The sequence below is a fragment of the Sus scrofa genome, chromosome 5, assembly GCF_000003025.6.
Source record: "Sus scrofa isolate TJ Tabasco breed Duroc chromosome 5, Sscrofa11.1, whole genome shotgun sequence".
NCBI classification, from domain to species: domain Eukaryota; kingdom Metazoa; phylum Chordata; class Mammalia; order Artiodactyla; family Suidae; genus Sus; species Sus scrofa.
The window spans coordinates 88,748,627-88,773,030 of NC_010447.5; the positions used below are offsets into that span (position 1 = coordinate 88,748,627).

The 24,404-nt window shown below is 40.7% G+C and overlaps 2 protein-coding genes across 7 annotated transcripts in view; one reads left to right on the forward strand and one right to left on the reverse strand.

The window, feature by feature from the left end:
* Positions 3,389–22,283, reverse strand: LOC110260797. 3 transcript variants are annotated; one of them, XR_002344257.1, is made up of 3 exons: positions 21,521–22,283; positions 5,539–5,608; positions 3,389–4,834 (listed from the first exon to the last, which is right to left on the reverse strand). XR_002344257.1 is itself a non-coding variant. In XM_021092766.1 (2 exons), exons 1-2 carry the CDS (start codon positions 22,281–22,283, stop codon positions 5,604–5,606), a joined length of 768 nt encoding a protein of 255 aa, XP_020948425.1. In that variant the 3' UTR covers positions 3,389–5,603. The 3 variants fall into 3 exon arrangements, 1 of the variants encoding a protein (XP_020948425.1); XR_002344256.1 differs by having other exon boundaries at positions 3,389–4,837; XM_021092766.1 differs by having other exon boundaries at positions 3,389–5,608.
* Positions 22,080–24,404, forward strand: part of CEP83 (centrosomal protein 83) — a 139,169-nt gene continuing 136,844 nt past the window's right edge. For 2 of the 4 annotated variants that reach the window (XM_021092763.1, XM_021092760.1), the window contains exon 1: positions 22,080–22,567. The gene's annotated coding sequence lies outside the window, so the exon portion shown is untranslated. The remainder of the gene's footprint in view (positions 22,568–24,404) is intronic. The other 2 variants (XM_021092765.1, XM_021092761.1) reach the window with 2 other exon arrangements.

The window sequence follows — 24,404 nt, forward strand, 5'->3', positions numbered from 1 at the left end:
GATATGCAGTTTCCTTGTAGCTTGCAGTTCATTCTTTAATGTTCCTTTTAGTCTTTGTTTCTTTTTCGCTCTTCTAGAGGCAGGGCTTACAATGTGAGAATTCCTTCTGCTCTTGATAGTCAAAAGTTGCTATGACAACTGCCTGGAAATGAAAGTCCTGTGCTTTATTTATTTATCTGAGGGTGATGTGCTGCAGAAAGAGGGAAACGAGATTGCCACAAACCCTGCCCCACAACCTTTAGAAACAGGGCGTGCAAAGCCATCCCCTCTCTCATGATGTCGGTATCCTTTACAATTTATATAAGATTCACTCTCTTCTTCTTTTTCCCAGAAGTGTTTGAGGTGGTTGACAGTATTAAGATACATCTGAGTTAGGTGATTGAAAAAAGGTAAATCCAGAGGACATACTCTCTGGGGAAGGAGTCATCGGGCACAAACCTGCAACAGTGTCAGTGGCACCGTGCCACAGATTGAACGACGAGTGTTTTGGAAATCAAGAAAAAACGGAAAACGTGATGGTCTAAGGAATTCTTAGAAGTCTGCTTAAAGGACGCGACAAGTTCATTAGGAGAGAAAACTTATGAATTAACATATATGTTGATAGTTTGCAAACATACTAGTTGTCCATATTCGCATACCGCTTTATAGTACCTACAGTGTTTCCAAGCTTTACAGGAGGTGCTATTGCAGCATTCTTTTTTTTTAATGGTCTCAAACCATCCAACAGGTAAACAAAGACAGAGAACATGAATCACAAATTCACAAACTCCTAGCAGCAATTCAAAAAAAAAAAAAAAAAAAAAAAAAAAAAAAAAAAAAAAAAAAAAAAAAAAAAAAAAACAAAACATGAATCACAAATTCACAAACTCCAGAGCAGCAGTTCCATTTTTAGTCTCAAGACCCCTTATTCTGTTAAAAAATGATTGAGGACTTCAATGAGTTTTATGTTTATATGGCCTATATCTGGTAATATAGTATTAGAAATGAAAACTGAGAACTTACAAAAATATTATATCAGCCTACTTTAAAATAATGTTAACTGCATGCTAACATAAAGGAAACTTTATGAAAATTAAATGTTTGCCAAAACAAAAGAATTAGAAGAGTGACATTTCACAATTTTTTTTTCAAATTTCTTTAATGTCTGATTTAATAGCAGACGGTTGGATTCTCGTACTATGCTGCATTCCGTCTGTTGTGGTAGGTGGCTTTGGTTTGAGGGGGTTGGGGCAGACTGCCCCAGAATATTTTCCTCTTAAGCGTGTGGATTATATAGAACTGGAGACAATCAAAGCCCTCCAGACTCTGGAATGTTTCTTAAACCACCCCTTGAACTGCCTAACACAATTTAGATAGGGGACCTGAGCCTAGAGGAGAGCTATTACCGAAAGTAACATTTTATATCCTAAAGATGCAGCTGCATGGGAGGGCAAACATTTGTTTACCAAATATCTGCCCTTCTTCTTGTGAATTACCTTCCTTCCCTCTGGGACCCCACACCCCACCCTCTTCTGCTTCCCTCGGGATGGTAGGGAAGGAAGCCTTAGTACCCCCGACTGTGGAGAGTCTCTCTTGTCTTTGGGGGCTCCTGCACAAGCACAATTAAATTTTTCTCCCGTTAATCTGTTTTATGTCAATTTAGAATTAGGCCAGCCCAGAACTCAGGGTGGACAAAGGGGAACGTTCTCTGCTTCTAGGGGTTACAGTATATGAAGAAAATCTGACCGCCCACAGACATGTAGTTGGAATGGGGCCAGGGTATTTCAGTGGCCTTTGCAGATGACCATGGATGTTCTTTGTACTATACCAGAGCTCCGCAGGTAGCAGTTTTTAAAGGTTAGTTGCAAGGTGGAATCTAAGACTGTATCATATTCTGTGACATTAAAATCAGTTGGTCTAACTTGTCCTTTGGCTCTGTCACCCGTACCTGATTGTGTCATGTTATGCACGGTTCATTTGGAAAATACGACTTTACTGAGTTATGGCAATTTCCAAATCTTAATACGTTCTGTTATATAGTATTCAAAAAGTCACATGTATTAAGGTGTCAGTCTTACCACAGACATCTTTAAGTATTGGCATATGGTCAAGCTCATGAGGGTGGATGCAGGTTTTCCAATTTCTAGTTTCCACTTGAAAGCTCAAGTTTTGTCACTGGCAACACATTTCATCTTAGTTTCCTTAAAGTGACTGGCACACTTTATTTTGGAGACGATGTCTCCCAGATATCCGAGTGTGAACAACTGCTGTGTCAGCATTCTTTTGTAAAAAATGGTGTTCTCTAAAAAAGGATCAAGCTCAGCAACTCAGCTGCACAAGTGCTTTTCCCGGAGTCAGCCATCACGCGTAGGTGCGCAGCAGAGAGCTTTATGTTCTCAAAGTGTGGTCTCCAAACCTGCAGCCTCAGCACCATTTGGGAACGTGTTCCAAAAAGAAGGAAGGGGGCCCCACGCCAGACCTAGAGTGTCTTACAACCCGCCCGGTGGGATTCCCTCTGGTTTGAGAACCCCTGCTTCAGTCTTCGAGCAGCGGCGCTCAGGCTGGGTTGCACGTTCGAATCACCTGGGTGGCTTGACATCTCTGATGACTACTTTTGATCACTGAAGTCAGAAGGATGGGATCCACGTATCAGCTTTTCTTTTAGGTTCCCCTGATGATTCCAAAGTGCAGCCACTACTTAAGCTGGTTTGTTTTGGGTTTTTTTTTTTTTGGCATATTTATTTATTCTTTTAACGATTTTTATTTTTTCCATTACAGCTGGTTTACAGTGTTCTGTCAGTTTTCTACTGTACAGGTCAAAGTCTTTAAGGCATTAGCCTACTATGGCCCCCTTGGCCTGGCAAACAATAAAGCTACCTTTTTCTCCTTTACCCAAGGGGAAAAAAATTTCTACTGTACAGCAGACAGTGACCCAGTCACACATACACATATACATTCTTTTTCTCACATCATCCTCCATCATAAGTGCCCAGATACAGTTGTCAGTGCTGTACAGCAGGATCTCGTTGCTTAGCCATTCCGAAGGCAAGAGTTTGCAGCTATTAAGCCCAGATTCCCAGTCCATCCTGCTCCCTCGCCTCCCTCTTATTTTTCCCAAACAGTTCTTGTCTGGTGTGGAGAGTCCTCTTGAAAATGGAGCTCTCTGACACGTTCCTGGAGTGCTAATAACTGCCTTTTGGAGAAAAATAAATTTGTCTTCAGAATCATTTCCCCACCTCGAATAGTTAGGAAATCCCAAATGGTGAAGAAGAAAATGCCCTAGGAGGACTCAAGAATTAGGTAAGCCTCTCTTTTAGGAAAGCGGCAATCTCGGAAGATCTGGTGAGGGATGTGCTTGGTTACCACTGAAGCCCCCCATTCGGCCGCCAGGGCTTGGCTTTTGTTCTGTCTTAGATTAGCAGCTGTCCTCCCTATCGGACTCCACATTCCCATTTTATAATAATGTTAAATATCATCAAATGAAATACATATATAATGCAACCTGCCTGCATGCGTCATTAAAAGTATCAATATAATGCCCTAACTAAAAAATAGAAAAATCTAATGCCCTAACCGTAGTATGAAGGGTAAATAAGATGAGGTTAATTTATAATAAAAATACATATTACAAATATGTATGTAAATGCTTGGGGAGAAATTGGTAGGTATAATGAAGTGTCAGGTGTTGATATATGAATTTTATAAATTTTTTAATGAAAAATTTCAAACATATGCTAAAGTAGAGAGAATAGTATTGTGATTTATAATTAGAAACATATATTTGGTCTTCATCCCATTTCTGGCATGGAGCTCCTAAAACCCTTGGAATTCAAGAGAACGGTAAAAGTTTTGTGTTATGTTAGTAAGGTGACTTTGGGAAAGCACCTAAGGATGGGGGCGGTCACCGGAGGAACTACAGGTGAGTAGAAGCTTGGAATTTCCAGTCCCATCTCTCCCCCCACCTCTGGGTAGGACAGAAGGGCTGGAAGTTGCATCAATTGCCAGTGGCCAGGAGCTCCCTCTCTGGTGCAGTGAGTTAAAGCTTGTCTTTGTGGAGGCACGGATTTGATCCCCAGCCCAATGCAATGGGTTAAGGATTCATTGTTGCTGCAGCTGTGGCATAGGTTGCAGCTCCAGCTCAGATTCGAACCCTGGCCCTGGAACTTCCATATGCTGCAAAAAGAAAAAAAATTGCCAATGGCCAATGGTGTGTCACGCCTATGTAACGAAGCCTCCATAAAACCCCAAGAGGAGGGGCTTCAGAGAGCTTCTGGGTTGGTGAACACATAAGAGATTCTGGGCTACGGATCAAATCAGTGCCTCTACAAAGACAAGCTTTGGGTCAGAAGTGGCACCCTCTGGGAGGGCATGGAAGCTCCATGACCTTACCTCATGCCTCACCTTATGCATCTCCTCCATCTTGGCTGTTCTTGAGCTACCTTCTTTTATAATAAACCAATGATCTAGTAAGTAATACATTTCTTTGTGTTCTGTGAGCCTTCAGGGGTCATGGGTACTTCTAACCTATAGCCCATGAGTCAGAAGCACAGGTTGGTGAACTGGGCTTGTGGTTGGTGTCTGAAGGATGGGAGATTGTGCAGTGTTGTGGGACTGAGCACTTAACCTGTGGAATCCAATGCTGTTCCTGGGAAGAAAGTGTCAGAATTGAGTTGAATTATAGGCTACACAGCTAGTATCCAGAGAGTTGCTGGAACCCACCCACCACCACCATACACATGTTCAAACTGGGTTCAGAGTCATATAAGTTTGATGAACTGCTACATACTTACTAGATCCCAACTTCGATAATGGTGGTGACTCAAAGCAATGCTCAGAACTTCCTTCAGGAGAGAACCTGCTGGAAAGATGAGAAAGGAAAAGTAGGATTGAAGAAATCATGACGTGAATAAGAAATCATAGATGCAAATGCTTCTAAAGCTACAGAAATATCAGGGATACTTATGAACAAGATAAGGCAGATGACGAAGATGAAGAAGCCAAAAAGGAATCCTTTGACAAAACGCCTCCAGCAACAATTAAAAATGACATTAGTTCACCTGCAAAAGTCAAGATACAAATTAAAAATAATGTCAAGAAAATTCCTCCCAAGCTGGCCTCTTCTGAAGCAGGTGCTAGCCAATTAAATAAACTAGTAAAACATTTATTAACAGTGATACAAAGATTTTCCAACAAAAAAATGTGGCACTCTGCCTATGACTCAGGCAAAGGGTTACACACCATCAACAACAACAACAAAAATGGTTGGCTATGATGCTAAAACTGTGAACATGAACGAAGTTGACAATGATGTGGGACCTTCATTCAAGATGCTAACAGGAGACCACAGGGGTGGGTCTGTGATAAGATGATTGATACTGTAGGCCAGGTAGTGCCACCCCTGTTAAATTCTGCTGTCCCTCTTAAGGACAATAAGCAAAACTTAAAAGATGCCATGTAGTTTTCCCCATGTTCCCACATGGCTTTTGAGGTCAAACGATGAAACAAACATGTTGCCATTCAGAAAGGTAAATACTCCTACAGCCTGAGAAGTTAATTCACCTTAATTTCCATGCTGGATCTCAAGTCTCAAGCCTTGTGTCCTAAGACGTATTCTGTACCCAACTTTAACCTGGTGGGGAAAAAAAAAAAGAAAAGCATCAAGATAGGCACCTGGACATGTCTCATAAGACGCTCTTATTTATGCCATCTTGTTCTCTTGCTTTGCATGCAAAGATTTCTGAGTAAAGCATCATTTTTCTTTAAAGAGAGAAAGGGAGAGAAACTGTTGTGAGGATTGTAGTTAACAGTCTTCTAGTGCCATCCTTGGGAATTCACCACAGCATTTCTGTTACAGCCTTACCCTCCCTGAACTACCCCCCTCAAGTTAGAACACAGCAGGGGTATCAGAGCCAGGCCACGTCTACCCTTCAAATGGGCAGTCTTCGTTCTGAGGCTCTTCATTGTTCTGGCCAAGGTCTCTCAGCGACGAATGGCAGACTGAGGCTCTTGCTACCTAACCGTGCTTCCTTCTCTCTCTTGTTTCATGGGCTGCAGCACTGCTTCCGTCTGAAGGCGCTCCTGGCCTACGGCCTTACTTGATTCTTAACAGCTGTTTTCCCCAACAAATCTCTTGTATATCTAGTTTGTCTTGGCATCTGCTCTGCCAAGGATCTGAACTGACCAAAGTCCCATGTGTTGTCGGACATTTAGCATCCTTGGCCTTACCCACAAATGCTGGTACCACTGTCTCCCCAACCTTGAGGTAACTTTCAGAGATTGCCAAAATGCTTCTATTGAGAACCACTCACTTCGAGCATAAGCTTCAAGATCACAAAATTTTAGAGCTAGAAGAGCTCTTTCAGATAAACAGAAAAGTTTAATGACTTCCTTTATTTCTTTTCTCCCTCTCCTATGGTCCTTTCACTTTTTCATTCTCTAATCCAATTCTTGGACCTCAATTGAAACCAATAAACTTGAGTAGTTGGTTCTAAGTACCAATGAGGCTGTATAGCCTCAGACTTTAGAGAAAGATGTAGGAATGACCACCTTCTGAGACTGAAGCTAGGGAGAAAAATCAGTTATGATAGATGAAATTAGCTCTTGTATAAGTAACCCACGCTTGAAATTGGCTGCAAAAGTATTGCTTTTCGGATTAGAATGCTTTCCAACTTTCCATCAAGTCACAAGGATAGAGTCTCAGCAAGTCATTCTTGGAATGGGGAGGCATTGTGCAGTAGTCAGTGTAGGTAGCATTGTCTGAAAAACATCCAAGAATTTTAGTTGACGGATAAATTTGTGGTAGAGACCGTTTTCACTTCTAGTTCAATATTCACTTAATGTATTTATTTATCTCCTACTATGTGCCAAGCATTGTATATTAAGCACAGAACATACAAGAGTAAACTGAAAATGATCCTTACCCTCAAAGAGCTTATTATCAGGAGCACGCATTCTCAATGGGTAAAAACCTTAGATTTCTCTCTCTCTCTCTTTTTAAATCCATGAATATTTGTAGCAGTTTTGGTTATTTGTTTTGGCTGCCTCACGGCATGTGGAGTGCCCAGGGCCAGGGATCAGATTTGCCCTGCAGTTGCGGCAATGCTGGATCCTCTAACCCACTGTGCCAGGCCAGGGATTGAACCTGTGCCCTGGCACTGCAGAGATGCTGCTGATCCTGTTCTGCCACAGCAGCAAGTCCTGTGGCAGTTTTTTTTAATTCATTATTTTAAAAATTAAGTATAGTTGATTTACAGTGTTGTACCAATATCTGCTGTATTATTATAGTTGTTTGTGGCCCTCCAAAGAGCCACTATACTGTGGTTATGTAAGATATCTGTGGTTTAAGACCTCTTAGGGAGTAGGGGGTCAATTGGGGAGGGGGAACCCTAAAATTGCTCCTTAGGAGGTCAATTAAGAACCTAAGGTTAAAGAGTTTTCCTGTGGTGCTGTGAGTTAAAGATTGGGCATTGTCACTGCAGTGGCTGGGGTTGATGCTGTGATGGGGGTTTGATCCCTGGTCCGGGAATTTCCAAATATTGTGGGCCAGCCAGAAAGAAAGAAAGAAGGAAGGAAGGAAGGACAGAAGGAAAGAAGGGAAGAAACAGGTTAAAAAACCTGAACTAGAGGAGTAAAAAGAGAAAAACGAATAGGATGAAAGACAGAGAACAAGATGGAAAAATAAAGAAGAATGATGAAAGAGAAATAGGAAAGAAGAGATGAGAAAAGAAGGTATGTGAAATTATAAGACAAAAATAGTTCTGTCTGCCACTGAGCCATATGACATATAACTGTTCTTCCTTGACATTCTGAAACACAAGCTTATTCCTTACATTATTTCTGGCTTTGGCAACAAAGTATTAAATGTGAAAAGCAATACTGAAATGCCTGCTTTTTATTAAAAGAATTCCCATATCCTAAAGCATTCTTTCTTAATCAGATAACTCCACCTGTCCTCATCTTTTCTCATTTAAAATTTAAACTTGTAAACCAACTTCCTATTAGCTTCCTAAAGACCCCATTATTTCACTTGGGCATGTGTAATATGAACTTTGTTAGCTTCGGGACATCGAAGCCTTCATTTTTATAGCAATTGTTGTTTTCATTTATCTGCCATAGTAAACAAACAAATTTGTTGTTGCTTGAAAGTTTTTCGAGCTTTTCTGCAGTTTGGATTTACCCCTTAGGACCATATACTTTTCTTTGTTCTGAATATGGATGCACCCAACAACCTTCTCATTACTAGCTAGATTTCCCAGATAGATTTTTTTTTCTCTTCTTTTTAGGGCTGCACCTGTAGTATATGGAAATTCCCAGGCTAGGGGTTGAATCAGAGCTACAGCTGCCAGCCTATGCCACAGCCGCAGCAACGAGGAATGTGAGCCACATCTTCGACCTATACCACAGCTCACGACAACACCGAATCCTTTAATCCACTGAGCAAGGCCAGGGATCCAACCTGCATCCTCATGAATACTAGCTGGGCTTGTTACCACTGAACCACAGCAGGAACTTTCAGATAGTTAAAGATGACTTTCTTAGATATCTTGATATTAGGAAGAAAGTGACCTTGCTAGCAGACACTGGTATTTCAGTTAATAGAATGGTATCATCTTTATTCATTTATTTTGTCTTTTTTAGGGCTTCACCCATGGCATATGGAGATTTCCAAGCTAGGGGTCTAATTGGAACTGTAGCTGCCAGCCTATGCCACAGCCATAGCCACACCACATCCAAGCCGTGTCTGAGACCTATGCCACAGCTCGCGGCAATGTCGGATCCTTAACCCACTGAGTGAGGCTGGAATCAAACCTACAACCTCTTGGTTACTAGTTGGATTCGTTACCCACTGAGCCACAACAGGAACTCCGTATCACCTTTATTAACACTATATGTATGTGTGTGTGTGTATATATATGTATATATAGTGGTATAATTAACATAAAATAAAATGGCCATGGAGTTCCCCTTATGGCGCAGCAGAAACGAATCCAACTAGTATCCATGAGGATGTGGGTTTGATCTCTGGCCTCACTCAGTGGTTGATATATATATGTATGTATATATGTATATAGTGGTGTAATTAACATGGAATAAAAATCTTAGATGCTCACTTTTTAAAAACTTTTTGTTTTAAAAGTAGTTTTAGGTTTACAACAAAATTGAGATAAAAGTACAGAGATTTCCCATATATGCTCTGCTCCACGCATGCATATCCTCCCCCATATCAACATCATTCACCAGAATGGTGCACTTTTTTCCAAGGATGAACTGACATTGAAACATCAAAATCACCCAAAGTCCATAATTAATATTAAGGATCATCCTTGGCGTTCTACTTTCTCTGGGTTTGACCAAAGGTATGATAACATAATCCATCAATATAATATCACACAGGATATTTTCAATGCCCTAAAAATTCTCTCTGCTCTGCCTATTCATCTCCCCGCCCCCAACCTGGCAACCACTAATCTCTTTTTTTTTTTTTCCGCCTTTTATAGGATGCTGCAGTATGTAGCCTTGTCAGATTGGCTTCTTTCACTTAGTAAATATGCATTTAAGGTTCCTGTGTGTCTTTTCATGGCTTGACAGCTCATTTCTTTTGAGCAGTGAACAATATTCCATTATCTGGATGTACCACAATTTATTTATCAGGTCACTGCCAAAGGGTATCTTGGTTGCTTCCAAATACTGGCAATTACAAATCTGCTGTGCACAGCTTTACAGCTGTATGCAGGTTTTGATGTGGACAGAAGTTTCCCATTCCTTTGGGTAAATACCAGTGAGTGAGACTGCTAGATCAATGGTAAGAATGTTTAGTTTTCTAAGAAACCTGCCAAACCTTTTCCAAAGAGGTTGTACCATTTTGTATTCCCACTAGCAATGAATCAGAGTTCCTGCTGCTCCACATCCTTGCTGGCATTTGGTGTTATCAGTGTTCCTCATTGTTCCAGTTTGCATTTCACGGATGACTTTTGATGTGGAACATCTTTTTACATGCTTATTTGCCATTTATTTATTTTCTTTGCTAAAGGGTCTGTTAAGGTTTTTTGTTTTGTTTTGTTTTGTTTTTTGTCTTTTTGCTATTTCTTGGGCCTCTCCTGCGGCATATGGAGGTTCCCAGGCTAGGGGTCTAATCGGAGCCGTAGCCACCAGCCTACGCCAGAGCCACAGCAACGCGGGATTCGAGCCATGTCTGCGACCCACACCACAGCTCACAGCAATGCCGGATTGTTAACCCACTGAGCAAGGGCAGGCACCAAACCTGCAACCTCATGGTTCTTAGTAGGATTCGTTAACCACTGCACCATGATGGGAACTCCTGTTAAGGTTTTTGGCCTTTTCATCTTTCTTTCTTTTTCTTTTTTTTTCGCTTTTTAGGGCTGCACCAGTGATATATGGAAGTTCCCAGGCTAGGGGTCAAATTGGAGCTACAGGTGCTGGCCTACACCATAGCCACAGCAATGTGGGTTGGAGCTGCATTTGCAACCTACACCACAGTTCATGGCAACACTGGATCCCCAAACCATGGAATGAGGCCAGGGATCAAACCCACATCCTCATGAATAAGTTGGATTTGTTTCTGCCGCACCACAACGGGAATTCCATGGCCCATTTTAAAAACTGGATTACTTATTATTGAGTTTCTAGAGTTGTGTATTTTGGGTAACAGTCCTTTATCAGGTACATCTTTTGCAAATACTTTCTCCAATCTGTGGCTTGTTTTCTAATTCTCTTGACATCTTTTGCAGAGCATAGTTTTTAATTTTAATGAAGTCCAACTTATCAATTACCTCTTTCATAGATGATGTCTTGTGTTGCACCTTTTTTATTTTTATTATTTTTATTTTTTTTAGGGCCACAGGTGCAGCCTATGTTTCCGGGCTGGCAGTCGAATCAGCTGCTGGCCTAAACCACAGCCCCAGTAAGCCAGATCTGAGACGTGTCTGTAACCTATACCACAGCTCTCAGCAATGATGGATCCTTAACTCACCAGGTGAGGCCAGGGATCAAAACTGAATCCTCATGGACCCTAGTCAGTTTTGCTTCTGCTGAGCCACAACAGAAACTCCATCATGTTGTATCTATTTTTTTTTTTTTCTTTTGGCCACACCCATGGCTTATGGAAGTTCCTGGGCCAGGAATGAAATCCAAGCCACAACTCTGACCTACACCATAGCTGAGACCTATGCCACAGCTGCGGCAACACTGGATCCCTTAACCCACTGTGCTGGGCTGGGAATTGAACCCAGGCTTCAGCAGTGACCCTAACTGCTGCAGAGACAACACTGGATCCTTAACCCACTGCTCCAAAGCGGGAACTCTGATGTCTGGTGTTATGTCTAAAGAGGCATCACCAGTTACAAAATAAATGAATCATGGGGATGAAATGTATAGCATAGGGAATATAGTCAATAATATTATAATAACTTTGTGGTGAAGGCTTATCGTGGTGAACTTTTGGTAATGTGTAGAAACACTGAATCATTACGTTGTGGACCTGGAACTAACATAGTGTTGTAAGTCAACTACACTTCAATTAAAAATAAGTAAATAGGAGTTCCTGTCATGGTGCAGCAGAAAACGAATCCAACTAGGAACCATGAGGTTGCGGGTTCCATCCCTGGCCTCGCTCAGTGGATTAAGGATCCGGCGTTGTGGTGAGCTGTGGTGTAAATTGCAGACACAGCTGGGATCTGGTGATCTGGCGTTGGCTGTGGCTGTGACGCAGGTGGACAGATGTAGCTCCGATTAGACCCCTAGCCTGGGAACCTCCATATGCCGTGGGTGCGGCCCTAAAAAGACAAAACAAAAAGTAAATAAATGTTTCAAAAGGCATCACAATATCCAAAATCATCTAGGTTTTCTCCTGTGTAATCTGTTGGGAGTTTTACAGTTCTGTGTTCTATATTTAGGTCTAGGATCCATTTGGAGTAAATTTTTGTGACGGGTGTAAGGTTTTGTCTAGAATCATATTTTTGCATGTGGGTGTCCAGCTGTTCTAGCAGCATTTGTTTGTTTGTTTTTAATGTAACTTACACTACTTAAGGTTAAAAACAACTAACGAAAATATTTATTTTGTGCCAAACACTGTTCTAAGCACACTTAAGGTCTTCCCATCTTGTTATTTAATCTGTAGAACAAGCAATATCACGGTATAGGTATTATATTATCTATCATTTGAGGAACTGAGACACAATGAGGTTAAGGAACTTACAGCGGCCATGTAGTGAATGGAGCAGTCAGAACTTATTTGCAGGCAGCTGACTCCAAGTCGGTGCCCTTATCCACTCTTAATATATTACCACTCTCATCTCATTTTTTTTCTAGCATCATTTGTGACAATCTTTGCTCCATTTTATTGCCTTTGCTCCTTTGTCAAAGATCAGTTGGCTTAATTTTTAGGGGTCTGTTTTAGGGCTCTCTATTTTGTTGCATCGAGCTGTCTATTATTTTGCCAGTACTACACTGTTTTGATTACTGTAGCTTTATAGTTAAGTCTTGAAGTTGGGTAGCATCAGTCCTTCAACTTTGTTCTTCTCCGACGTTCATTTTGGTGAGTTTGAAGCTGTATGTACACCTGTGTAACCACCACTCAAAACAAAATATAGATCCTTTCCATCTAGAAAGTTCCCTTGTATCCCTCTTGTCACTGTTTTCTGCAAGACTTCTAGATTTCTAAAACCAGATTAGTATTGTCTTTCTTGGATTTCACATAAATAGAACCATACAACACGTACCCTGTTGTGCCTAGCTTCTTCTTTAACCAAAGTATCTGTGAGATTTCTCCATGTCGTTAGGCACACTGGCAATTCCTTCTTATTGCTGTTGTAGTCTATTGTATAAATATATAATTTGCTTATCTATGATTCTGTTGATGTACATTTGGGTTGTTTCTAGTTTTTAGTTATTGTGAATAGAGTTATCTAGTTTTTAGTTATTGTGCTTTTAATTTTCTTTGTATGAGTCTTTTTTTGAATTTGTATTTTCATTTCTCTTTGGTAACTAGGAGTGAAACTGCTGGGTCATGAATAGGTTAGATGAATATTTATAAACAAATTGCCAAGCAGTTTTCCAACGTGATTGTGCTATTTTATGCTCAAACTAGCCATGTATGAGTCTCAGCTGCTTCAAATCCTAATATTTGTGTTATTATTAGACTTTGATTTTGGCCACTTTAGAGCATGTGAAATGGAATCTCATTGTGGCTGCAATGTCCTAGATGACCAAAATTATTGAGCACCTTTTCGTGTATTAACAGCCATTTGTATATATCATGAAAAGTGTGTTCTAGTCTTTGCTATTGCTTTTTTGTTTGATTTTTAAAATTTTTATTGAAATGTAATTGACATGTAACATTATACTAGTTTCAGGTGAAGAACATAATGATTTGGTATTTATATAATTATGAAATGATGACCACAATAAATCTAGTTAACATCACTGTATATAGTTATATTTTCTCCTAATATGAGAAATTTTAAGATTTATTCTCTTAGCAACTTTCAAATATGCAATACAGTATTACTAACTATAGTCGCCATGCATCTCTGTCCTTTTTTTTTTTTCCCAGGGCCGTACTCATAGCATATGAAAGTTTCTAGGCTAGGGGCTGAATTGGTGCCACAGCTGCCGTCTGTGTCACAGCCACAGCAATACCAGATCCAAGCCGCATTGTGACCTAGACTACAGCTCACAGCAATGCTGGATCCTTAACCCACTGAGTGAGGCCAGGTATTGAATCAGCATCCTTATGGATGCTAGTGCGGTTTGTTATTGCTGAGCCACCATGGGAACTCCACTCTGTCCATTTTTAATTGGATTGTTTTTCTGCTATTAAGTTGTTTTGAGTTCTTTATATATTTTGGGTATTAATGTCTAATCAGATATATGATTTGCAGATATGTTCTCCCATTTGGTAGGTTGCCTTTTCATTTTGTTGATGGCTTCCTTTGCTGTGAAAAAACATTTTAATTTGATGTAGTCTCACTCATTTATTTTTCCTTTTGTTGCTTTTTCTTTTGGTGTCAACTCCAAAAAAAGAATCACTGCCAAGACACACGTCAAGGAACTTAACCCCTGTTTTCTTGTGTGAGTTTTATTGCTTCAGATCTTATATTTAAGTAATCCATTTTGAATTAGTTTTTGTGTGTGGTGTAAGAGAGCAGTCCAGTTTCATATTTTTGCATGTGGCTGTCCAGTTTTCCCAACAAGATTTATTAAAGAGACTGCCCTTTCTTCATTGTATATTCTTGGCTCCTTTGTTGTAATTGACCATATAGGTGGGGATTTATTTCTGGAGTCTCTATTCTGTTCCATTGATCTATGTGACTGTTTTTATGCCAATCCCACAGTGTTTTGATGACTATAGCATATAATTTAAATACTGAAGTATGATGCTTCCAGATTTGTTCTTCTCAAGATAGCTTTGAGTATTTGAGGTCTTCTTGTGGTTTATTACAAATTTTAGGATTGTTCTAGTTCTGTGAAAAATGCCATTGGAATTTTGATAGGGATTGTGATGAATCTGTAGATTGCTTTGGGTATTATGGACATTTGTACAATAGTAATTCTTCTATGAGCATAGAGTATCTATTCATTTATTTGTATCTTGTCTAATTTTTTTCATCAGTGTCTTATAATTTTCATTATACAGGTCTTTCACCTCCTTGGTTGAATTTACTCCTAGGTATTTATTCTTTCTGAAGCAATTGTAAATGGGATTGTTTTCTTAATTTCTCTGATAGTTCGTTATTAGTGTATAGAAATGCAACCAATATATGCATGTTGATTTTGTATCCTACAAGTAACTTAACTAAATCCATTTATTAGTTTAATAATTTTTTGGAGTCTTTAGGGGTTTTGATATATATTATTAATAATATAATTACTATATCTTCTATACAGAATATTCTTTCTTTTCTTTGCCGAATTACTCTCGCTAGCACTTCCAAAACTGTGTTGAATAAGACTAGCAAGAATGTGCATCCTTGTTCCCAATCTCAGAGGAAAAGCTTTCAACTTTTCACTGTTGAGTATAATGTTAGCTTTAGGCTTGTCACGTATGCTCTTTATGTTGAGGTACCTTCCTTCTGTACCCACTTTGATGAGATGTTATCTTAAATGAGTAATTGTTCATAACTTAATTTTTATTGCTAAATTGTAGGAGTTCTTTTTATATTTTACATTCTTTTTTTTTACTTTTTGGCTGCACCTGGGGCATATGAAAGTTCCCGGGCTAGGGATTGAATCCAAGTCACAGCTGCGGTGATACCAGATCCTTAACCCACAGCATCAGGCTGGAGATAGAATCCACACTGCTTCAGAGACAATGTCAAATCCTTAACCCACTGTGCCACAGCAGGAACGCCTATATTTTATATTCTTGATACAAGTCAATTGCTCGATAGTAAGTGCGGTGAATATTTTCCAGTCTGTAGCATAATGCTGTCTTTGAGTATAAATTTAAATTTAAATTTTGATGAAGTCTGATTTGTCAATTTTTTTTTTTTTTGAGATTTAGTGTTCTTTGTCTCCCACTAAAGAAATAGCTGCCTACGCCAAACTTATAAAGATGCTCTTCTATATTTTCTTCTAGAAGTTTTATGGATCTCAGTTTTATGTTAGGAGTATGAGTCATTTTAATTAATTATTGTGTATGGAGTGAAACAGGGCTGAATTTATTTTTTTAACAAATAGATATTCAGTTGTTTTCAGCAATATTTGTTAAAAAAAAAACTTTCATCGTATAATTGCTTTGGTGCCTTAGTAAAAGGCGAAATGACGGTACACGTGTGGATCTAATTCTAGACCCAAATCTGTTTATTTACTAGCTTACTCTTATGCAAATAACACAGTCTTGCTTACTGTGACTTTACAGAAAGCTTGAAATCAGGTAGTATGTCTTCCCATTTTGTTTTTAAAAATTATTTTGGCTATTTTAGATCTTCCACCTTTTTAGATAAACTTTATAATTATTTATCTATGGTTTAAAGAAAAGCCTTCTTGGAATTTTGATAGACATTGGGTTGAATTTACAAATCAATCTAGGAAGAATGGACACCTTAGGGAAAAGAATTTTCCCATTCACAAATTTTTTTTTCTCCATTTATTTGCCTTTTAAAATCTCTTTCAGCTATCTTTTGTGGTTTTTCAACACAGAGGTCTCATGCATATTTTGTTAAGTTTATTCCTCTGTTTCTGATGTTTTGGATACATTATAAATGGTATTGTTTCTAATTTCATTTCCCAGTTTTTGTTGTTGGTATATAGAATTGATTTTTGTATATTGATCCTGTATCCCATGACTTGCTAAATCAGTTCATTAGTTCTGGTAGTTCTTTGTATATTCCATAGGCTTTTCTTATGTACATAATCATGTTGACTTTGAATAGTTTTACTTCTTTTCAGTGTCTCTGAATATAGTTTTACCTCTAATATTTTTGTTGATATAATCCATATATCATAAAATTAACTATTTTCAAGTGTTTTGGTAGTTTTTGGTAGTCCACAAAGCTATGTGTTACTATCTAACTTCAGATTATTTTTATCACCCCAAATATAAACCTAACACTCATCAGCAGTCACTCCCCATTGTCCCCATCCTCTTCCCGACAAGTGCTATTTTCTTTCCCTGTGGATTTGCCGATTTTGGGCATTTCATATCAATGAAATCATACATGTCTTTCACTTAGCATATGTGTTCAAGGTTCATCCAGCTGGTAGCAAGAATCAGTACTTCATTCCTTTTTTTGGCTGAGTAATAATTCCATTGCATAGATTACAGTATATTTTGTTCATTCATTAGTTAATGGGCATTTGGGTTGTTTGTACTTTTGGGTTATGAAGAATAAGGTTGCTATGAATAATTGTGTACAGATTTGTGTGACCATAAGTCTCCAATTTACATGGAACTGCTGGGTCATATGGTAACTATGTTTAGCCTCTTGAACTGCCAAACTATTCCCAAATTACCATTTTCCATTCTCACCACAGGGGTACGAGGGTTCCAATTTCTCCACATCCTCACTTGTTATTGTCCACCTTTTTTTTTTTTTCCCTGCACCCTCAGCATGTGCAAGTTCCCAGGCCAAGGATTAAACCCATGCCACAGCACTGACCAGAGCTGCTGCAGTAACATCATCAGATCCTTAACCCACTGCACCACAAGAGAACTCTAAGAAGTCTTTTTTCAAATTCTTTTGTTCATTTTTACATTGGGTAGTCTTTTTATTGTTGAATTTTAAGTTTTTTTTATATATCTTGAATACAAGCCCCTTATCAGATATATATATTTTGTCTTTTAGGCCCACACTGGCAGCATAAGGAGGTCCCCAGACTAGGGGTCCAATTGGAACTGTAGCCGCTGGCCTATGCCACAGTCACAGCAATGTGGGATCCCAGCCTCGTCTGCCACCTATACCACAGCTCAGGGCAATAGATCCTTAACCCACTGATCGAGGCCAGGGATCGAAACTGCGTCCTCATGGGTGCTAGTTAGGTTCACTAATTGCTGAGCCACACTGGGAACTCCTTATCAGATATGATTTTCAAATATTTTCTCCCATTCTATACGTTGTCATTTAACTTTCTTGAGAGTTCGTTGATACATAGAAGTTTTTAAATTTTGATAAAGTATACTTTATTTTTTCCTTTGTGCTTTTGGTGTCACATCTAAGAAACCATTGCCTAATCCATTTTCGTGAACTTAACGGTGTCTTTTTCTGAGAGTTTTATAGTTTTAGCTTGTACATTTATATCTTTGATTCAACATTTGTACGTAGTAGGAGGTAGAGGTCCAAGTTCATTCTTTTCCATATGGATATCCAATTTCCTCAGCACCATTTATCAGAAAACTATTTTCTCCCCCATTCAATTTTCTTCACACCTTTGTCAAAAGACAGTTGATCATAAATGTAAGGGTTTATTTTTGGAGCCTGAATTCTTGTCCACTGATCTATATTTACGTATGTCTTTGGCAATATAGCGTTGTCTTATATAGTTTTGCAATCAGGAAATCCTAGTCTTTCCAATCTTTATACTTTTTCTTGTTGTTTTATTGCATTGAGACCTTGAATATCATTCTGAATAGAAATGGTGAGAGCAGACATTATGTTATTCTTGATCTTGGGGGAAAAAGATTTAGTAATTCACCATTACATTTTTCAAAGATGTTATCATATTGAGGAAATTCCCTTCTATTCCCAGGTTGCTGAGAGTTTTTAACATGAATGAGTTTTGAATTTTGTCAAATGCGTTTTCATCATCTATTGAGACTACCTAATTTTGTTTTGCTTTTCTCTTTTTTTGGCCATGCCCAGGGGAAGTTTTTGGCCAGGGGTCAAACCCATGCCACAGCACAATCCAAGCCACTACAGTGACGAGGCTGTATCCTTAACCCGCTGCACCACAGAACTCCTCTGATTTTTTCTTTCATTCTGTTAATGTGGTGAATTACACTGACTTTTCAATGTTCATCTCATTTTCCTTGGTCATGGTCCTCTGTATTGCAAGTTTCATTTTGCCATTATTTAAGAATTTTAAAAAATTATATTAATGAGAGATATTGGTTTGTAATTTTCTTATAAAATGTCCTTGTCAAGTTTTGGCATCAGGATTATGTTGGCCTTATGAGTTTGGCAGTGTTCTTTCTTGCTCTATTTTATGAAATAATGTAGGACTGGTATTTTAACTTCTTTAATGCCTGTTAAACTTACTGGCGAAGCCACCTAGGCTTGGAGGTTTCTTTGTGGGAAGGTTTCTGATTATAAATCCAATTTCTTTCATAGATATTGGGACAATTAGATTTAGTTTCCCTTATGCATCAATTTTTCTGTAATTTTTTTTCAGGAAGCTGTCCATTTCACTTGTTAAATTTATTGGCATAATAAAGTTGTTAAATTATCCCTTTACTATCTGTAAAGGGATAATTTCATTTCATTACCATGAAAACTTCTGCACACAGAGATAAAGTAGATAACAGGTAATAAAGCAGGGAAAAATAAACACATGGTAGAGAAAGGATGTGTATGTGTAGTAGGAGTAAACAGTCTAGTGACGGAAAGGGACTTATGGTGGTGTGGTAATTATTATCATGAGAGGCACACAGAGGGCACACAGGAAGGATACTCAGTCCAGTCGTGGCAGTCAGAATCCTGGTGTCCAAGGGATAAGTTCGAGTTCTCAACTCTAGGTAAATTAATCAAACCTATCGACAGTTAGAAAGGTGAGACCTAGATCCCCCCAGTAATTATTTCACACTGGTTTATCCACCTGTGAGGGTCTATAGTTAACTGTCGCCCGCTCCCCTGGCATATGTTTAGTTAAAACAAAATTTTGTTTTTATAAAAATGATATATTGATTACGAACAATTCAAATGAGAGAAAAGTCCAAAAGATAAAATAAAAATCAGCGGCATTTTGTCCGACATCCTTCCTTTTTGTATTTACCTTCACTTACATACACATACATACTCATGTTGGGATGACACTATTCATGCTAAACTGTATTCTGCTCTTTTTTTTTTTTTTGGTCTTTTTGTCTTTTGTCTTTTGTTGTTGTTGTTGTTGCTATTTCTTGGGCCGCTCCCGCGGCATATGGAGGTTCCCAGGCTAGGGGTTGAATCGGAGCTCTAGCCACCGGCCTACTCCAGAGCCACAGCAACAGGGGATCCAAGCCGCGTCTGCAACCTACACCACAGCTCACGGCAACGCCGGATCGTCAACCCACTGAGCAAGGCCAGGGACCGAACCCGCAACCTCATGGTTCCTAGTCGGATTCGTTAACCACTGCGCCACGACGGGAACTCCTGTATTCTGCTCTTTTTGGAGAAAAATCTACACACTATGGACATGTTTTTGTGCAAATAAAGAGATTTACATCATTTTAATATCTCAAGGGTATTTCATTCTCTGTTGGTACTATAAAATATTTAACTGATCACCTAGTGATGGTAATTATGTTTTTTCTAGAAGCATCTATGATAAAAAGGAGTGAAGAACATCCTCACAAATCTGTTTTTTAAAATTTTTTTAGAGCAAGTGACTAGGAAATGAGGTTGTTGGGGCAAAGGCTAATGCTTATGTTAAACTTTGGTAAACATAGGTGTACCGATTTCAATTTCACACCAATCATACAGGACAATAATTGTAAACCCATTTCACTATCTACAATGAGAGACAAAAAGGATGTTTGGAAATTGAACATCTTTTCATTTGTTAATTAGATGTTTTTCTGGGCTTGGGATGTTCCATTGATATCCTTTGCCAATTTTATTTATTGTGTTGTCTTTTTTTTTTTGTCTTTTTGCCATTTCTTGGGCCGCTCCTGCGGCATATGGAGGTTCCCGGGCTAGAGGTCGAATCGGAGCTGTAGCCGCCAGCCTACGCCAGAGCCACAGCAACGCAGGATCCGAGCCGCGTCTGTGACCTACACCACAGCTCAACGCAGGATCCGAGCCGCGTCTGTGACCTACACCACAGCTCACGGCAACGCCGGAACCTTGACCCACTGAGCAAGGGCAGGGATCAAACCCGCAACCTCATGGTTCCTAGTCGGTTTCGTTAACCACTGCGCCACGACGGGAACTCCTTGTGTTGTCTTAAAGTTGATATTCTATGAGCTTTTTGTGTTTTAGGAATATTTTTCCTTCTTTTCCCACATGATACAAATTTACTTTCCATTGGTTATTATTTGTGTTTAGATTATAATTCTGTGCGTAGATTAGAATCTTTATGTGGTCAATTTTTATCAATTTTTTTCTTTTACGGTTTCTGGTTCTTGCTTCATACTTGGAAAAGCCCTTTCTCAGCTCAAGATTATAATCACCTACATTGCCTGATAGTATTTTTATGTTTCATTCTTTACGTTTAAATTCTTGATTCATCTGGTATTTAGTAAATGAAACATGGAAAGCCTGACCTCAGGGTTTAGTGATCCCTGAGATAACCTTTTTCCCACTGACCAATGATCTGTAACATGTGGTTTACTGATACCAACGTTACCAATGGCTTTGAGTAACGTTGCAAAAATCATAGTAATTGCACCTATCTTACAGACAGTTCAGTAAGAGAAACTGAAAAAGGGCTCCAGTAGTTAACAGTAAGTGCTCGGCAGCTATGAGCTACTATTATTATATTAAACACGCATGCATTGCTTCCGTATTCTATATTCTGTTCACTGGTATCTCCCTCATCTAGGAGATCCATCAATACTCCAGTACCCAACTCACTGTCCCATATAATTGCTCGTCTCTCATTTCTACAAAAAAGGTCGTCTCTCCGTCGCCCTTCTCATCCTAACACAGCCTGGACACCCTGGAGGAGGGGGGTGGCGGCGGGAAGAAGCTGTGTCACACGGTGTAAGACAACTCAACCAAGGCTCGGGACAAACGTGGGGGAAGGGAGGGTAGCTCCATCTCCTACCTCCCTCTCGGAAAGGCTGAACTCCTACCTTCTTTCAGCCCTCGGCATCGAACTGTGGCTCTCAAAAGCTCGTCCCTGTCTTCCAACTCTAGTTTGCAACCTAAAGTCGTTCACCACGTACCCAGAGTGGGGTCTGGATCGGGAGGCGCCGGGAAGCACTCGCGCCCAGGCCGGGTCCTGACCTGGCCGTTTGCTCTCCGGCTGCGCCGGCTCCCCACGCGTGGGCCGAGGCGCCACGGCCGGCGTGCAGGCAGGAGACCTCGGGACCCATGACCTCTGCACGGTCGGCACGAAGGCACGCGGGGGAGGCGGCAGGAGCCCTCAGGGAGGAAAAGAGGACGGAGAGAGCCGGGAGAGGGAAGAAGACGCGCGAAACGGAGGGAAATCCCTCGAGACGCGGCGTGGGGAGGCGGCGAGGGAGAGCGGCTTCCCGCTCCACCGCGCGCGTCACGCAGACTCCCCGGAGCAAGTGCCGGCCCCCAGCTGTGCAGCTCCTTCAGCTCAGAGCATCTCTGCGGGTCCCCAGAGCCCTCTCGGAGTACCGCCCAGCGGCGGCGTTCCCGCGCGGCCCTCGCAGCTCCCGCCTCAGCCCGCTCCCCTCCTCCCCTTAACCGCCTCCGGCCGCGGCCAGCGTCCGTGACGTCGGCGTGGGGGCGGGACTTCCTGCTTCGCGCGCCCGGAGAGCTCCCGAGAGACTCCGCCCCGCCGGGTTTGAGGGGCGGCGGGCGGCAGGCCGAGGGTGGCTTCCTGGCTGGATTTCGGCTCTGGCCCCGGCCCCGCACTCTTGAGAAGTCGCGTCCACCGAGGAGGAGCGGGGCTTTTCTCCACCGCCGCCGCGGCCGCCACCCTCTCCGCCCTCGGCGCTCTCCTGGGCTAACCCCCATTTCCCCCGGGGTCCGGAGCCCGGCGGGCGCCCTCGGCGCTCCTCCTCCTGTCCCTCCTCTTCAGCTTGCGCCGCGAGCGGCCGCCGAGACCTCGCCAGGCGTGGCGGGCGGGGCGAGCTCCCCGCGTGCCGGGCCGCCTCCAGGGGCCCCGATGCCCCCGCGGGGAGAGTGTAGAGGGTGCCTGTGGCTGGAGCGGTGGAGGTGTCCTCCTGGCGAGTGCGGCCACAACACCGGTCACTGTTAAGATTGCTGCACGCACGTTGCAAGGACCGTGGGTGAAGCTGGTACGTAACGCCCCCTTGTCCGTGGTTTAGAATGCTCGAGTCTTTTTTCTTCACAACTTGCCCTTGAATTCTTCTTTTGCTATTTTCGTAAAGCAGTTGGAGCGAGTGTTAGAGAAGTAGGCTGTGCGAATGCTCTGCAGCCAGTTAAATGCACGTGAAACTCTTTACGGAGCTTTAATGCTTTTCAGCGTGGTGCTTGCGTAGACCCAACTTAAAAACTGGCTGAACGTATCCACATTCAGTGGTGAAAAAAAATGATGCTACTACCATTTTCATTGCCCCCGAAGACGATTCTAACAGTGACGTTGGCCGTCGCTACAGAGCTGATGTTAGAGTATGTGAGTGCATGCTTGAGTGGACACTTGGGTCTATACTTAGTGTCGAAGACTAAAATACATGGCTACTTACCTCCTAAAAATGCCCACTTCCAGGTATTGTAAAAGCTTAGTTGTAGTGATGAAATTGTTTCAGTAAAACCTCGAAGTTGTCCAGGATAACAAGAAACTTGCACTTAGTTTCTCATGTGTAGTGTATAGTTCATGTGTCCAGACTTCGAGCACAAAACACTTGGGTAGGTCTAAAACTGAGTAGGTTGTTAAAGCACTGCTTCTGTTACCAAGCAACATCTCTGTAAACAAGCCTAATATTCAACTAGAATATAATTAAATGTAGCTAGCCTACAATTATCCAGATTCAGAATTCTGTAAATTCATGGGTTTAACCTCTCGGTGGTTACAGTTCATACTCACTTTCTGTACTGAGCCGTGATTTCAAACTCATTTTGTTTAGAATTATTAGAATGCTTTAAATTGCAGAGTCGTGTAGGACTCTCCAGAGAGTTGCAAATGGATATGAGTTACCCTTTGATTTTTGGGGGGTCGGAGTATGTGGGGTGCTCTCCTTTCTTTGAGATGAAGTATGGTTGTATTCAGGAGTTTTATCAAATCAGGTAACAGAGCATTGGGAGATTTGAAACCCTTATTGTCCACAGGTGGTGTTTAAACCTTAGTGTAGTCAATATCCTCACCCTTTCTCTACTTACTGAACCCTTAATGATATTATTTGTATGGCAATTACAGGCATACTCTGCAGATACCATGATTTTGGCTTCAGACCGCTGCAATAAAGCGAATTACGGGAATCTTTTTGTTTTCTAGTGCATTTAAAGATTATATTTACGCCATACTGTAGTCTTAAATGTACTGTAGCATTATGTTTTAAAAAAAAATACTTACTTAAAACTACTTTATTGCTAAAAATGCTAACCATCGTAGGACAACACAGGGTTCACACAAACCTGCATATGTCAAATAGGCACTGTCTGAAATGCAGTAAAGTGAAGCACAATGGAATGATTATGCCTGTAGTTAGTTTTTAGACCACTTTTTCGTGGTATTTTGAATGCAGTACCCCTTCAAGTATATAAGAAAGTAGTTGAGAACATTTGAGACCCCATGAGACTAAAAGACTTCATTGAAATCAAACTGTTAGTACTGGGAATTGGAACTTTTAAGGGTTATGTTCTTTACAGCATGCCCTAACTATTTAAAAAATCCTATGAGTCAGTTTAGTCCTTTACTGCCCTTTTCTTTCCTGCATGCTGATGTTGCAGTAATGAAATATTCAGGCAAAACAAGCAAAGAAGAAAAATCAAGAATGACTCATGTTGTGTGATAAAATCCTTAGTAATCAGAGATCAGCATTTTGTCATGGGAAGTTCTAATTAAGAAAGCTTAGAAGAATGAAGAGGTCCTGTCGTGGCACAGGGGAAATGAATTTGACTAGGAACCGTGAGGTTGCAGGTTCGATCCCTGACCTCGCTCAGTGGGTTAAGGAT